General features: G+C 46.6%; 1 protein-coding gene across 5 annotated transcripts in view; it reads right to left on the bottom strand.

Moving 5' to 3' along the window:
- Window positions 1-11,749: 11,749 nt before the first annotated feature.
- The window catches only part of RIC8B (RIC8 guanine nucleotide exchange factor B), a 103,779-nt gene continuing 102,253 nt past the window's right edge, over window positions 11,750-13,275 (bottom strand). For 3 of the 5 annotated variants that reach the window (XR_006205077.1, XR_006205078.1, XR_006205079.1), the window contains one exon: window positions 13,032-13,117. Coding sequence is in view for 2 of the 5 variants with exons in the window: in XM_042947611.1 (XP_042803545.1) it covers window positions 13,006-13,117 (112 nt within the window). In the remaining 3 variants the exon portion in view is untranslated. Of the gene's footprint in view, window positions 13,118-13,275 lie in introns of all 5 variants that reach the window. The other 2 variants (XM_042947611.1, XM_042947612.1) reach the window with 1 other exon arrangement.

Genomic DNA, 13,275 nt, shown 5'->3' with positions numbered 1-13,275 from the left:
TTCCCCTCCCCTCCCCCCAAGGCCGCCATAAAGTGTCCACAGCTGTGCCCTTGATTACCCCGCCCTCTCTGTGCCCACAAGGCGGTGGGGGTGGGGGCGAGCTGAAATGCAGCGCGGCCGTTACCGCCGACAAAAAGGGACAATTTTCAAACATTTTTGCTTTTTATCAGGGAAGCTGATGGCACATAGAAAGTGCATCATTTTATTCTGAATGCTTTTTAAATATGGGTCACTTGGCCAGAATCAGCCCGGAAGGATGGGAGAAGTTCAAAACCTGAAACAATCACACAGATTTGCAGGTTTCTTTCCCCGTTGCCTTTTAAATTATGTGACCTGACACTCGGGAAAACGGGGAGGGAAGGAGGGTGTCTCTCACCGACCGACGCCCCCACCTGCATCGCCCTCCTCTCCTCACAGTGAGTGGGGAGCGTGGAAATGTGTGCCTGGCAGGAATGGCGGCCTGCAGGCCACGAGCGCCTTTTCACTTATTGCTCTTGTTCCAGGCAGTATCACGATCAGGGGGCCTGTGGGCCGGTGCCTCGGGATGCGGCGACTTTCCCAGCCCCGGAGGAGAGAAACTCCTCGGTGTGTTCGCCGAGGACCCGCAAAGGCGTGAGCCCGCAGGGTTGCGTCCGGCCAGGGAGGCGCGTGCAGGGGCGCGGCCGGGCGGCGCAGGTGTTCCTCGGAGGCGCGCCCCTGCTGGCCGGGCGGTTGGGGCCGCGGTGGCTCAGGACGAGACGGAGGACCGCCGGCGGCCGTGCCCGCGCGCACCCGGCGCAGGGAGGAGGGCTGGGCAAGAGGGCCGGGCCCCGAGCCGCGGCGGGGACCCCAGGGCGCCGGGCGCGGCGAGGACGGGGCTGTGCGGCGGCGCGAACCACCCCGACCGGGCGTGGGGCAAAACCCGCCACCCGGCGGCGTCGCGGGGTGGGGGCGTGGGAGGCGGCGAGGGAGCTCCCAGGCCGGGGCTCACCGCCAGGGAGCGGTTCCCGGAACTGACCCCGAACCAGGAGGCGGGCCCCGGGAGGGTATCTGGGCCACTTGACGACTGGACAGAAGTTTCCCAAGACATTCAGACTCCAAACTAGAGATGGTGTCAAGCGATGCTCAGAAAGCCTCCCTGGGTGAGATAAATGAAGAAGAGGCCGCTCCCTTTGATGGGTTGGGGGGCATGCTGCCCGAGTGCCTTTGAGCCAGCTAGCTCCGCTGCCAGCTAGCTCAGTAACTAATTTTTGACCCCCATTCCCTGTCTGTAAGTTGGGAATAATAACAGTGACTATGGCTTAAGGTTGTGAGGACCGCAATGAGATTGATTGAAGCCATCTTGTCAATTCGGATGAAGGAATGGACACACTGGGCCTCATATCTGCCGCAGACCCGCTGGACCAACCCAGGAACCTGTAAGGAATGCAGCCCCACTAGTTTGCAAGGGAAGATCTGTTTCAGATTCCAACTCTCTTGAGATGGAAAAGACTTCTGGAGGGACCAGACCAAGGGTCACCAGAGCACCTGCTAGCATAACCTCATGTTCGTCCAATCAACCGCAAACACCTTCTCAGGAGACCCCTGCCCCCAATTTTGCCCTTAAAAACCCTCACTTGCAAGCCATTGGGGCGGTGGGGACTTGTGAGCATTAGCTCCCGGTTCTCCTGGGTGGTGCCAAACCAATAAATAGCTCATCTTTGCTGCAAAAGCTACGTGTCAGTTTTTATTGGCTTGTTGCACAAAGGGTGGACAAATTCTCCTTTGGTTGGTTTACATAATCCTACAAAGCCCTTAGTGTCATGGAGTGAGTACTTAACCATACTTAGTCTAATGACTCTTGAGAATTTAGAGGCGGGAAATGGAGGCTGGTAAATGATGGTTTGCCTTCCCTCTCTTTCCTTCCTTCCTGGACTCCCAGATACAGGGAAGAGAGCCATTGTTGAAGGCAGGTTTAGGAATCAACTGTAAATCAGTTCGTTTGTGTGGTATAGTAATGTAAAACACTATTTGGGGATCATACAGATAGACTCCGATTCCCTGCTCTGCCAATTCCAGCTTGGTGACATTGGGCACATTATCTTTCTGAGCCTCTGGTTTTCTCATCAGTTAAAAGGTGTACAGATCCTTACCTGATGTATTGAGTGTGGTAATGTGTGTAATACTTCTATCTTCCTTCCTGGGAGTCTTCCTACCTTGAGTTTCATACTGGAGAAAGTAACAGTGTACAATATAATAGGATACCAACATGGTTGCGGGGGTAGTAAAGGAGAAGTGTGGAATGAAATAAAATACAGATGAGGACCTCGGTTTAACTGGGGGAGAATTTCCAGGGGAGCGAGTTACTGCTAAAGACCTTGTAACGCTGTGCGAGTTTGACCTTTACCGTCGTTCTCACAATTCGGCTCCTACTGCTATCACTTTGCTTGATGATGAGGATGATGACAAGAGCAAGCTGTGATATTATAATTTATAATAAACATATATTTGGTCTTTCTCCACTGCCTGGCTCACAGCTCCTAAAACCCTTGGAATTTCCTTACAAATCAAAACCACAATGAGATACCACCTCACACCTGTCAGAACGGCTAAATTTAACAGTTCAGGAAACAACAGATGTGGAGAGGATGCGGAGAAATGGGAACACTTCTGCATTGTTGGTGGGAATGCAAGCTGGTGCAGCCACTCTGGAAAACAGTATGGAGGTTCCTCAAAAAATTAAAAATAGAACTACCCTATGACTCAGCAATAGCACTGCTAGGAATTCATCCAAAAGATACAAAACTGCTGATTCGAAGGGGCACATGCACCCCAATGTTTATAGCCACACTATCAACAATAACCAAGTTATGGAAAGAGCCCAAATATCCATCGACTGATGAATGGATAAAGAAGATGTGGTATATATATACAACGGAATACTACTTGGTGATTAAAAAGAATGAAATCTTACCATTTGCAACAATGTGGATGGAACTAGAGTGTATTATGCTAAGTGAAATAAGTCAGAGAAAGACAAATATATGATTTCACTCATGTGGAATTTAAGAAAAATAACAGATGAACTTAGGAGAAGGGAAAGAAAAATAAGATAAAAACAGAGGCAAACCATAAGAGACTTTTAACTTTTTTTTTTTTTTTTTTTTTTTTGAGAGAGGGAGAGAGCCAGCACAAGCAGGGGAGGGGCAGAGGGAGGGAGAGGAGAGAGGATCTGAATTAGGCTCTGTGCTGACAGCTGAGAGCCAGATGAAGGGCTTGAACTCAGGAACCCGCGAGATCATGACCCGGCTGAAGTTGGATGCTTAACCAATTGAGCCACCTGGGTACCCCAAGAGACTCTTAAATACAGAGAACAAACTGAGGCTTGCTAGAGGAGAGGTGAGTGGGAGGATGTGCTAGATGGGTATGGGCACTAAGGAGGTCACCTGTTGGGATGAGCACTGTGTGTTATATGTAAGTGATGAATCACTAAATTCTCCTGAAACCATTATTACATTATATATTAACTTAGATTTAATTAAAATAAAACAAAAAAAAAGAAAAACCCTTGGAATTTCCCAAGTGATGAGAGCTAGGGGTGTCTTTTGTTATGTTAATGAGGCGAGTAGGGGGCCACACCTAAGGGTGGGGGCTGGTTGCAGGTGATTAGAAGGTGGGAACTTTCAGACCCACCTCCCTGACCTCCAGGGAGGAGGCTCAGTTTGAATCAATCCCTAACTGGCGATGATTTTAATCAATTGAGCCTGTGTCCTGAAGCCTCCATTAAACCCCACAAGGAGAGCTTCCGGATGGTGAGCGTGTCTCAGTTCAGGGAGAGTGGTGCCCTCGGGAGCTCCACTCCCTTTCCTGGCTGTTGGTGACTTATATCCTCTTCCAGCAGGGCCGGTGGACTAACAGGTAAAATGTTTCTCTCGGTTCCGTGAGCTGCTATAGGAACTTCGTGGCACCCAAGGAGGCGGGGGGGTCTTTGGAAAGTCTCACGCATAGCAGATCGGTAGGTCAGAGGCACAGGTGACAGACAGCCCAGCGTGGTGACGGAAGTCGGGGAGGGGCAGTCTGCGGACCGAGCCCTTCTCCTGTGGGGCCTGCCAGCTGTCTCCACCGCCAGGTAGATGGTGGCTGAGTTGAGCCTTAGGGCGTCCCGCTGGTTGTAGAGAATTACTTGCTGTGGGGAAAGGGCCGCAGGAGTGCTGTGGGTGTGTGGCAGTGCTGTGAGTAAAGGGGATTCGCAGGAGGAGAGCTAGGTTTGCACAAGCTTCAGACACCCCCACCCCCTTCCTTAGTTCTCCTAAGTACAGTTAAGCCTGGTGAGAACTTACCACCTATGGAAAAACCGGGGAAACAACGTGGAAACAAACACAGGAAGCTGAGAAGCCTGAAACGCGAGGGCTTCAGTTTTCCAACCCTCTGCAGCTGGCTTGCTCCCAGCTCTATTTCCTGCAATATTTGCAATCTTTATACCCCGGGCTGAGGACCAGCATGTCATCGGTTTTGAGTAACTGAAGTACATGTACTTCAAAACAAAGCATCACCCTACCGAGCTTACTGCTTATCAGATTCTACCTTATTGTTCAGCTCTAGACTTACTTATTTCTGGTTTTTGCTACTCTCTTCTGCTGTTGGAGTTGAAGACTGTAATTATAATTCATAGTTTTGTAGCAATTTTCTTTGGCTCCCTGCTTTTCTGTTTGTTTTGGTCAGTGTTTCTTATGTGAGGGTTTCCTCAAATGTCTGTTGACCCTTGATTATCCCTTCATATCGAGGGAGTCCATGACCACCCACCTGTAAGCCCTGTGTGCACTTATCACATAGCCTGTAAGGCCGACCTCCCACCCACTACTCCCTCCAGCCACACTGAACTTCAGTTCGCAGGCAGATCAGGTTTATTGTTGCCTCAGGGCCTTTGCCCTTGCCATTCCCACAGCCTGAGAGCATAGCCCCTGGATGTTCTCTTGGCTTATTTCACCTTTTTCAGGTTTCTGCTCAAATAACTCTTTACCACCAAGGCCTCCCCCTGATGCCCTTTATAAAACTTCTACCTGGGCCTACCTCTGCTTTAGTTTCCATAGGCCTTAGGGTCATGTGACATGGCATCACGTGTGGCATGCTATGTTAGGTTTACCATTATGCCATGTTTGTTTGTTGTCTGTTTTTATCCAGAAGAGTCACAGTGCCATGAGGTCGGTCAGGATCTTTATTTTGTTCACTAATGTGCTTAAATGTGTGCTTGAGGAAGGAGTGAGTGAGTGGTGGCCTCTCTGGGTGTGAAAGAGCCAGGATTGGGCCATTTCGTTGGAAGATCCTTAAACTCCAGTCTCTTTAGATCCTTCTTTTGGGTTAGTTTTCTCAACCCCAGGAGTCTGAACTGCCAGTGTTCTTGGAGTTGATTGGGAGAAGGTCTCTTATCTGATCCCCCTGTTTATAGCAAAGTACCCCTGTCTTCTGTGCCTGAGCCCTTTGAATTAACCTCTTCTGAGCCAGATCCCTGGCTTCTCCTGGGAAGCGGAATAGGAATCGCTTGCTCATATACAGTAGGAGCAGGTGGGGGAGAGGAGATGGGCAGCAGGTTTCAAACCCACCCACACCTTTATTCTCAGAAGTGCCCTAAGCCACTCTGGGGTGCTGCAAGATTTATCCCAGTGATGTGCTGGTAAAGTTTAATTGGCTGGCCAGGGAGAAAAGCCCTGATGTGGTGTTGGCGGCTCGTTCCCATGGTGTAAATCCTCCCGCCGTAGCTGAACTCCACTGTCTCTGTCGTCACGATGTCGCCGAACACAGACTTGAGAAGAAATGCTCTAGTAGGACCCCCAGTTTTCCACCTTCCAGACACAACAGACGTGAATGACTCTAAGAGCATAGGTAACAGTAAAACCTAGAAACATAATTAGGAAGTGAAGAATTTTGAACAGTTATTACCTTTGTTTTATTAAATATGATTGAAATGTACATAATTTAATTTTTCATAATGGTTTTTTACCAGCTTGTAAATTTCCTAAACGTTTGACAACCGGCTCTCGAGCTGCTGTAAGCTGGTTCTAGCACATGTCCTTTTGCTTTTGGATTCCCTTGCCGGCTTTAATTTTTTTGATACCTTGTATCTTTTTTCTATGTCAGTTTTCCCTAGTTCATCTAATTTCCAGTCTCCAAAATTTTGTCAATAGCGCTTTTCTGCTTATCGTCTTCTTGACTTCATTCTCATGGTCCTATTGTGCATAAATAACCCTTCCTGAAAACGGCCACGTACTGCCATTTTAATCCGTTTCCCTAAGCCGGTCAAGGGAAATGCATGCGTTCGATGTGCTTTTTTAACCAGAATTGTTTGCCATTAGAATCACTTTTCACTTATTGCACATACATGGTTAAAAATATACTTTTAAAAAATACTTTTTTATTCTTTGGCTTACATGGATTATCTTTTTTGTTAACTGTTGATCAGTTGGTAACCTTGTATGGGTCACATAAATGTTTAGTATGAAATTTACTTCATAAATTTCCGTTGTCTAATGTGCTTTTGGTGTGCAAATGGTTTTAACACTATGGAAGTAACTCTTTTAACCACCTAGAAATCAGACATTAAACCATAGTTTTTAGTTTCAAGTTTTTGGGTAACATGAGGTAGTGGTGTTTAAGTAGGTTCCACGCCCAGCATGAAGCCCAGCATGAAGCCCAACGTGGGGCCTGAACTCAGGACCTTGAGACCAAGACCTGAGCCGAGGTAGAGAGTCAGATGCTTAACTGACTGAACCACACAGAGGTAGTGGTTTTTAAAATCTATCAATATGTACAGAATTTTTCTTTCCGGAGTTTCACTTTATTCCCAGTGAGCTTCTCTATGGTGAGGTAGAGGGTGGAGGAGAAGGGAATTAGAATTGTTACAGCAGGAAAGAAAAAAATTCGTGTTTAGGTTTTTTTTTTTTTTTTTTTTTTTTCCACTTTGAAGACAAAATAATAGGCTTAAAAGTCACTTACCGTGAAAAAAGGATTTTATAAATTCCTTTCTCCTCCTGCACTGTAACAGGACTCGGATTTCAGTTGTAACTGAGACCCCACCGACACCTCTGTTCTTTCCACAGCTTGGTTGTTCACGTCCTCCCTCCTTTGTGGAAAAATAGCCCCGTGTTCTTTCACTACTAAGCTAGTTTATTTTGAGTTTCTGTTACTTGTCGCTAAGAGGCCTAAGTCTTTCCAGTTTTGAGAATTTTTTTTTTTTTAAAGCTTGAATTTTGTGGATCTCCATTCCACACGATAGCTGTTCATTATTAGCATTATTTTGATTGAGAAAATATAGCCAAGACAGATGGGCGCAAGGATACAATGAATTCAGTAATGTTTACGAGTGAACTTTTATTCGTCACATCAACATGTGTACGTACAGTGTCTGCAAAATAGGACTCCCTGTCTGTCCAAGACCTTGCTTACTCCGCGTGGAGATGATGCCTGGGGGGACCATACAAACTGGCAGATTCCTTGATAAAGAACTGGCAGCTCCACCCGCCTATTCCCAGACCCAAAGATACTTCGTTCACTTGCTGGCAGCCACTGCCTTAGCGACCTTCTCCCCAAAGTTCTTCTCATTGGAGTTGAAATGAGCTCTTCTCTCTTGTCTTTCTCAGGCATCAGAGTGTATTTATTCCAGCTTCTAAGTGCCTCCTGACTTCACCCGTCTTCTGTACCTACGGCCACTGCTCTGGTCCAGGCCCCGCTTGCCCTCACAGGCACTGATGTGACACCTGTCTGGTCTCTTTTCCTACTGTCTGTTCCTCCTCACTCTGTTCTCTGTACTGTAGACTTTTCTCACTGTGTCCTTTCCTTGCCTGAAATGTCACTACTCCTGTGTCCTGTCATGAGAGCTAGGATACCTTTGTTTCAGTCCTACTTAACTGCTAGTGTTCTGCAAACACATCCTGGGCCTTTTGTCTATGAGCTTTTGTTTGAACCAGTTCTTTTGGCTAGAACAGTCTTTCTCCTATGCATGGCAAGCTCAAACTCCACTCGGACGTCGCCTATGAGATTTTGTCAACCCCCACAATCCTCCTGGCCAGTGACAGCCACACTTTACCTGGCGTCCTATAAGCACTGGGGTGCAGGCTTTGGTGATGGACTTCTCACACGGTGGGGAGAGGAACAGTTAGTAACGTTTGTATATCCAAGTACCTGAGACAGTGCCTGGTACATAGTAGGTTCCCAGTAAATATTTACTGAGCAAGTTGATGTGGATTGGTATGCTTATGAGTACAGGTCCCTTGGAGACTAGCTCCTGAATGGGATCCAATGTATTTTCTTGTAGAGCTATGGAAGTAGAATGAGAAAAACATGTTAAAATTATTTTCCCAATTCTGTTTTTTTTTCCATTTAATTCTCCTTTGACACTTTTTCTCCCAGATAATACTTTATTTCATCTATGATTGTAAAAGCAACACATAACCTAGCATTTACATGGACATCAGACAGGCTTGAGTTCAAATTTTGCTACTTAATGACTGTGTGTTTGTACACAAGTAATCGATCTCTCTATGCCTTGGTTTTCTCATCTGAATGGTTATTATAATAGTTTTTTCAGAAGATTGTTATGGCGGTGAAATTAGAAAGTGTATGTAAAGTGCTTAGCACGGTATCTGGCACAGTGATTGCTCAGTACATAAATATACACAGCTGAAATCATGTTCAATGTAGAAAAGATAAAAGTCTGTGAGACCAGGATATAGCCGGAGTCTTTTGTCCCGGATCTTCACGGCGTTGCATTAAAAGAAAACCTACATCTGACTCCAGAAGCTTGGATAATAATCTTTTCTTTCAGATAGACTTTCTCAACCATGGTTCACGTGAACCACAGAGCGCACAAAATGGCCAGAATCTCTTTTTTCTCCCCTGAGGATGCTACCTAACTAGGCCCATTCTAGATGCGCGGGAGAGCTCACAAGAGCTCACGGTGCAGTACTTGCTTCAGGGCACCGAGGCTTGGTCCTTTCCCCACACCCTCCCCCTTTAAGGAAAGCTGCTCTGGTGCTTCTAGAAGACCTGGTGCAGGGCTCAGCATAGTGCTGCCGATCCTCCCTGGAAACGTTCTCATTTTCTCCAGCCTTCTATTGACAGCTGAAATCTTTCCCTCCCTCGCCCGTGTGATTTGTTCCCAGAACACCATTCATTTGTTCCTACTCCATATTGTGCTCGACACATACTCCGTGGTTCTGACAGGTATCCTCTTTTCTTGAAAGAACAGTCGCGCGCGTCCCGGTCCTGGTGCGCTCCCTCTCCTCTTGGATTGCTATGAAGCACATCACCAAGAAAACGCATGCCCGTATCTGGACTATACAGCAGTAAACGCTGACACTTCACAGGCAGACTTCTAAGAGCCATCTGGATACCTTGCTGCTGCTAAATGCCTCTCCTTGACTAAAGCTGTAGAATGATCTGGGCATTAATCTAAGTGGGCCGTGATTTGTGCTGCTAAGGCTTTTGCGGGACTGGTGCTGTATGGTGGAGCACATTTCCTCTTCCTGGAGCCGTTTCTATTTCCAGCTGCTCTTCAGCGCTGGCAAGGCTCCTGTTGCCTCCCAGTATGGGAGAAGGCACCAGTACCTTTTTTGGGGGACAGGGCCATGACGTCTTCTGTGTTAGCAAGGAAGAATAATATTAGGTAGGCAATTAGCAGTGTCTACCACAATTCATAGAATGGAGTATCATCTAGTCATTACTTTTCGAAGAATATTTATTGACGTAGGAAAATGCTCACAATATGTTAAAGCAGGGTACACATCTGCAAATACAGTATGATCCCAATCTTGTAATAAAATGAATTATATACGCATAGAAAAAATACAGGACAGACATACACTAAAACATTAACAGGTGATTATCTCGGTGGTGGGATTTGGGTGGATTAACTTTATTTAATTTTCTGCATTTTCCAAACTTTCACCAATGAACCTCTATATTGCCTTTACAATGGTGGGGTAGGGTGGGGAGAAGCCCATACAAGGGACACCTGACACCTCGGACTGGGAGGCGGCCAGACTGATGTGATAAAGGGATACTCAGTACTTGCACTGCCTCAGGCAGTGTCTCCATTTATAAAGGAGGGAGAAGAACCCCTGTCTGTCCACCTCCCAGGACCACTGGGTGAGTGAAAGGGCCCTACGCGCCGATGGGTTGCTACTCCAATGGCTCGAGTGCCTTACTTCAGGACACACACTTCCTTACCATGTCGAAAGTCAGGAGGGCTGTGGGCACTCAGACCATAGAGTGCGGGTGGCCAGCGTGTTCTCACCATCCCCACTGCGGGCCACCGTGGCGAGCATCTGTCTGGGGAAAGCTGGCAGCCCACGTCTCTAACCCAAAAGATTCCAGGCCCTTGTTTGAAATCCAGTCCCGAGCAAGTTTCCCGCTCACAGTTCAACTCCAGGTCCCCTCCCTGCTTAGTTCCTTAAACTGTTCTGCTGAAATGGTTATTGCTTAAAGTGGCCTGAGAATGCCCTCTGTCCAGCATTCCAGAGCCCTAGGAGGCAGAGCGAGGACCTGGGTGGTCAGGGTGGGGAGGCGCAGGAGGTGCCGGGAGTCGGGCCGGCCAGACTCGGACTCCTATTGCTGTGACACTGGGAAACTGAGGCCTTCCAGAGATGGTCTCCCACATGAGATGCGATGAGGTTACATGTGAGAAGAGACACAAAAAACCCAGCCCATAGTAAGCACTCTGCAGATGTTCGTTCTCTTTCCGTGAGCAAAATGAGGTCCCTCGTCTCCCCCTGCAAACGCTCTCTTCAAAAACAGAGCTTAGTGCCTGGCGTGGGGAACCTCAGAGAGAACCCAAACTCCTTGAAAGCACAGGAGCACAGCTACTTACACAGGCCATTGGGACCCTCTGCATAAGCTGGCAAGATGCTAGTTCAGGAGACACGTCTTCAGGCCAAAGCTATTTGATTGTAGAAATTATAAAAATACTCTAAAAATGCATTTGTAGAATGAAGTAACAAAAGTACTTTTTTCTAAACCTTTCCCACATAATCTTATGAATTACCGAGTTGCATTTCATTTACTGTTAAAACGAGGGTTACCCACCACTTCTCTAACCATCGGGATGAAAATCGTGAAGTGGGTTGTATTCTTCCTAGCCTTTTATTCTGGAGTATTCTGGATTTACTCAGTTTTTAAAAATAAACTCTGGGTCATCTCTATGCGAACTTGTCTATGGGCTGTACTGTTTGTACAGATCTTTCTGGGTCAACCAGACTGTCCTTTGGGAAACAGACTGTCCCAGACTGGTGATGCCTGGAGTGGTGTTCCTCCTTCTCTCCGCCTTCCTGTCCAGTTTTCTGTTGACCTTCGGTGGCTTTCGGTAGACCTGTCTTCCATCTGTCGGCCTCCTTTGCCACTTTTTATGGGCTTGAAAGCCAGAGAACTAAACCTGTTATAAATGTATGCAGATTTTAGTAAATAAAAAGATTCTTGAGGATCTCTCCTATGAGTAAATTGCAAGAAACTCTAGTGACCTCTTTTGGTAGCTCAAAGGCCTTTTAAAATTCCATCCTTGAACTGTTGTTTTGCCAGAGAAGACACTTCTGGCTAAATGACCTCTTTCACTAATACTCTGTGTACTTTACCTATCCTTAAAAAGGCTCTTGTGGTAGGTGAGATAATGGATGTGAAAGCACTTCAGAGAAGCACAAATTCTGGGATATTGTTTACCCCAGGTATCTATAAAGAAACACACAGAGATGGCTACATTGAATCAACCCCAATGTTTTATTTAATTTAAAGTTTTAAAAGGCAGTGGTTAAGCACATCATCTATGTGTATATATGTATGTATGTGTGTGTTATCTACATACATACACATATAAAAGGAAACCGACCCCTTTAGGCTTTAGCCACTGACTGACTAGGCCCGCTGTCTACCGCAGGATCCATTTTCTACTTCCTCCTATGACCAATTCTAGAAGTAAAAATAAACAGCTTTAATCAGTTTAACAGTAACTACTTGTGTTTCTTTCTCTTTTTTTAAATAAATAAAGTTACCATTAAACTGATCACCTAGGGTAGAAAGGCTGAACACACACACAGGCACACACACAGTCCCCAATTTAAAACCTGTGACATATGAATGACCTGTATGTACAGATGGGTGCCGCTGACTCCCTCTACCCCCGGCAGAGGCCACACAAGAACTCCCAGGACTCGGGGAGTCCCCATCCCCTCTGCTGGATCGGAGGATGTGTGTTCCTGGCACCCTGGGTCAGAGCTCAGAATGCACACTCCCATGCAGTGATACAGACGGGGGAGGGGGGGGGGGGGAGTTCAGTTCTATGGGTCTAGTGTTAAGGTACATAAGGGAATAAATAGGCATTTGTAGCTGCCTCAGAACTAAACCATCATTTATAACCCTTTATGGGGAGAAATGTATTCTGAAGTTCTAGATAAGCGACATACAAACTTTCAGAATGTAATCAGTTTGCAAGTCTGGGGCTGTGTGTGTGCGTGTTTGTGTGTGCACTTCCACATCTTTATACAAAATTGAAATGAAGAGTGGGGCTAGGTTTATGGAGCAGCTGCTTGGCTTCCACGTGGTCAGTCCTGATCTAAGAAGTCGCTTGCCTCAGCCCTTGTTTATCAGCAGCTCGTTCTGCTTCTCACGTGCCGCTGTCTGCTGGAGAGATTCAGGAGGGCAGCTTTCACCGGTGAGAGGAAGGACGCGACTCTATCTTCTAAGAACCTTGGCAAACAGAACGGCCAGATTCAACCAGGGCTGCTTTGCAGAACGAAGTCCTTTCAGTTCCATCCCGATGAAGTGGAATTACTCTTTCTCTGTGTTTTTAGCCCCTGCAACTCCATCTAACTGCAGCTCTGTACGAATGCCTCGGTATCGCAAAAACACAGGATCACCTCTTAAATATGCTGGATTCTCAATGAGTAAACCAGTTAATGTGTTTCTAGCCAAAGCAAGGGCATAAATGTTTTAGAGAAAAGACTCCCCTGGAGCTACAGAGAAAAGATGCTGATAAAAGCAATATTGAGAGTTGGGCAGGTGACGCTTTTAGTCTGTGTCAGAGCTGGTCTCTTCGATGACAGAGTACTGGTTGAGTGCTTCCTCCAAAGGCGTTATTGTCCCATCAGGTTTTAGTCCCATTGGTTTAAGCAACTCCTCTCTGGAAAAAGAGATAAAAGAGAGAAAAAAAAAGTATTCACCAGCATCACACACACACCCCTCCCCCCGCCCAAATCCACATCCTTTTAAAAAGAAAAGTCTTTAAAAACCAAAGTATTTTTCCTCAAGCTCTCTGTGTGTTTGTAACAGGAAAGATGA

This window comes from Panthera leo, chromosome B4, assembly GCF_018350215.1.
Source record: "Panthera leo isolate Ple1 chromosome B4, P.leo_Ple1_pat1.1, whole genome shotgun sequence".
NCBI classification, from domain to species: domain Eukaryota; kingdom Metazoa; phylum Chordata; class Mammalia; order Carnivora; family Felidae; genus Panthera; species Panthera leo.
The sequence above is the reverse complement of the archived record's forward strand: the minus strand, read 5'-3'. Positions and strand labels throughout refer to the sequence as shown.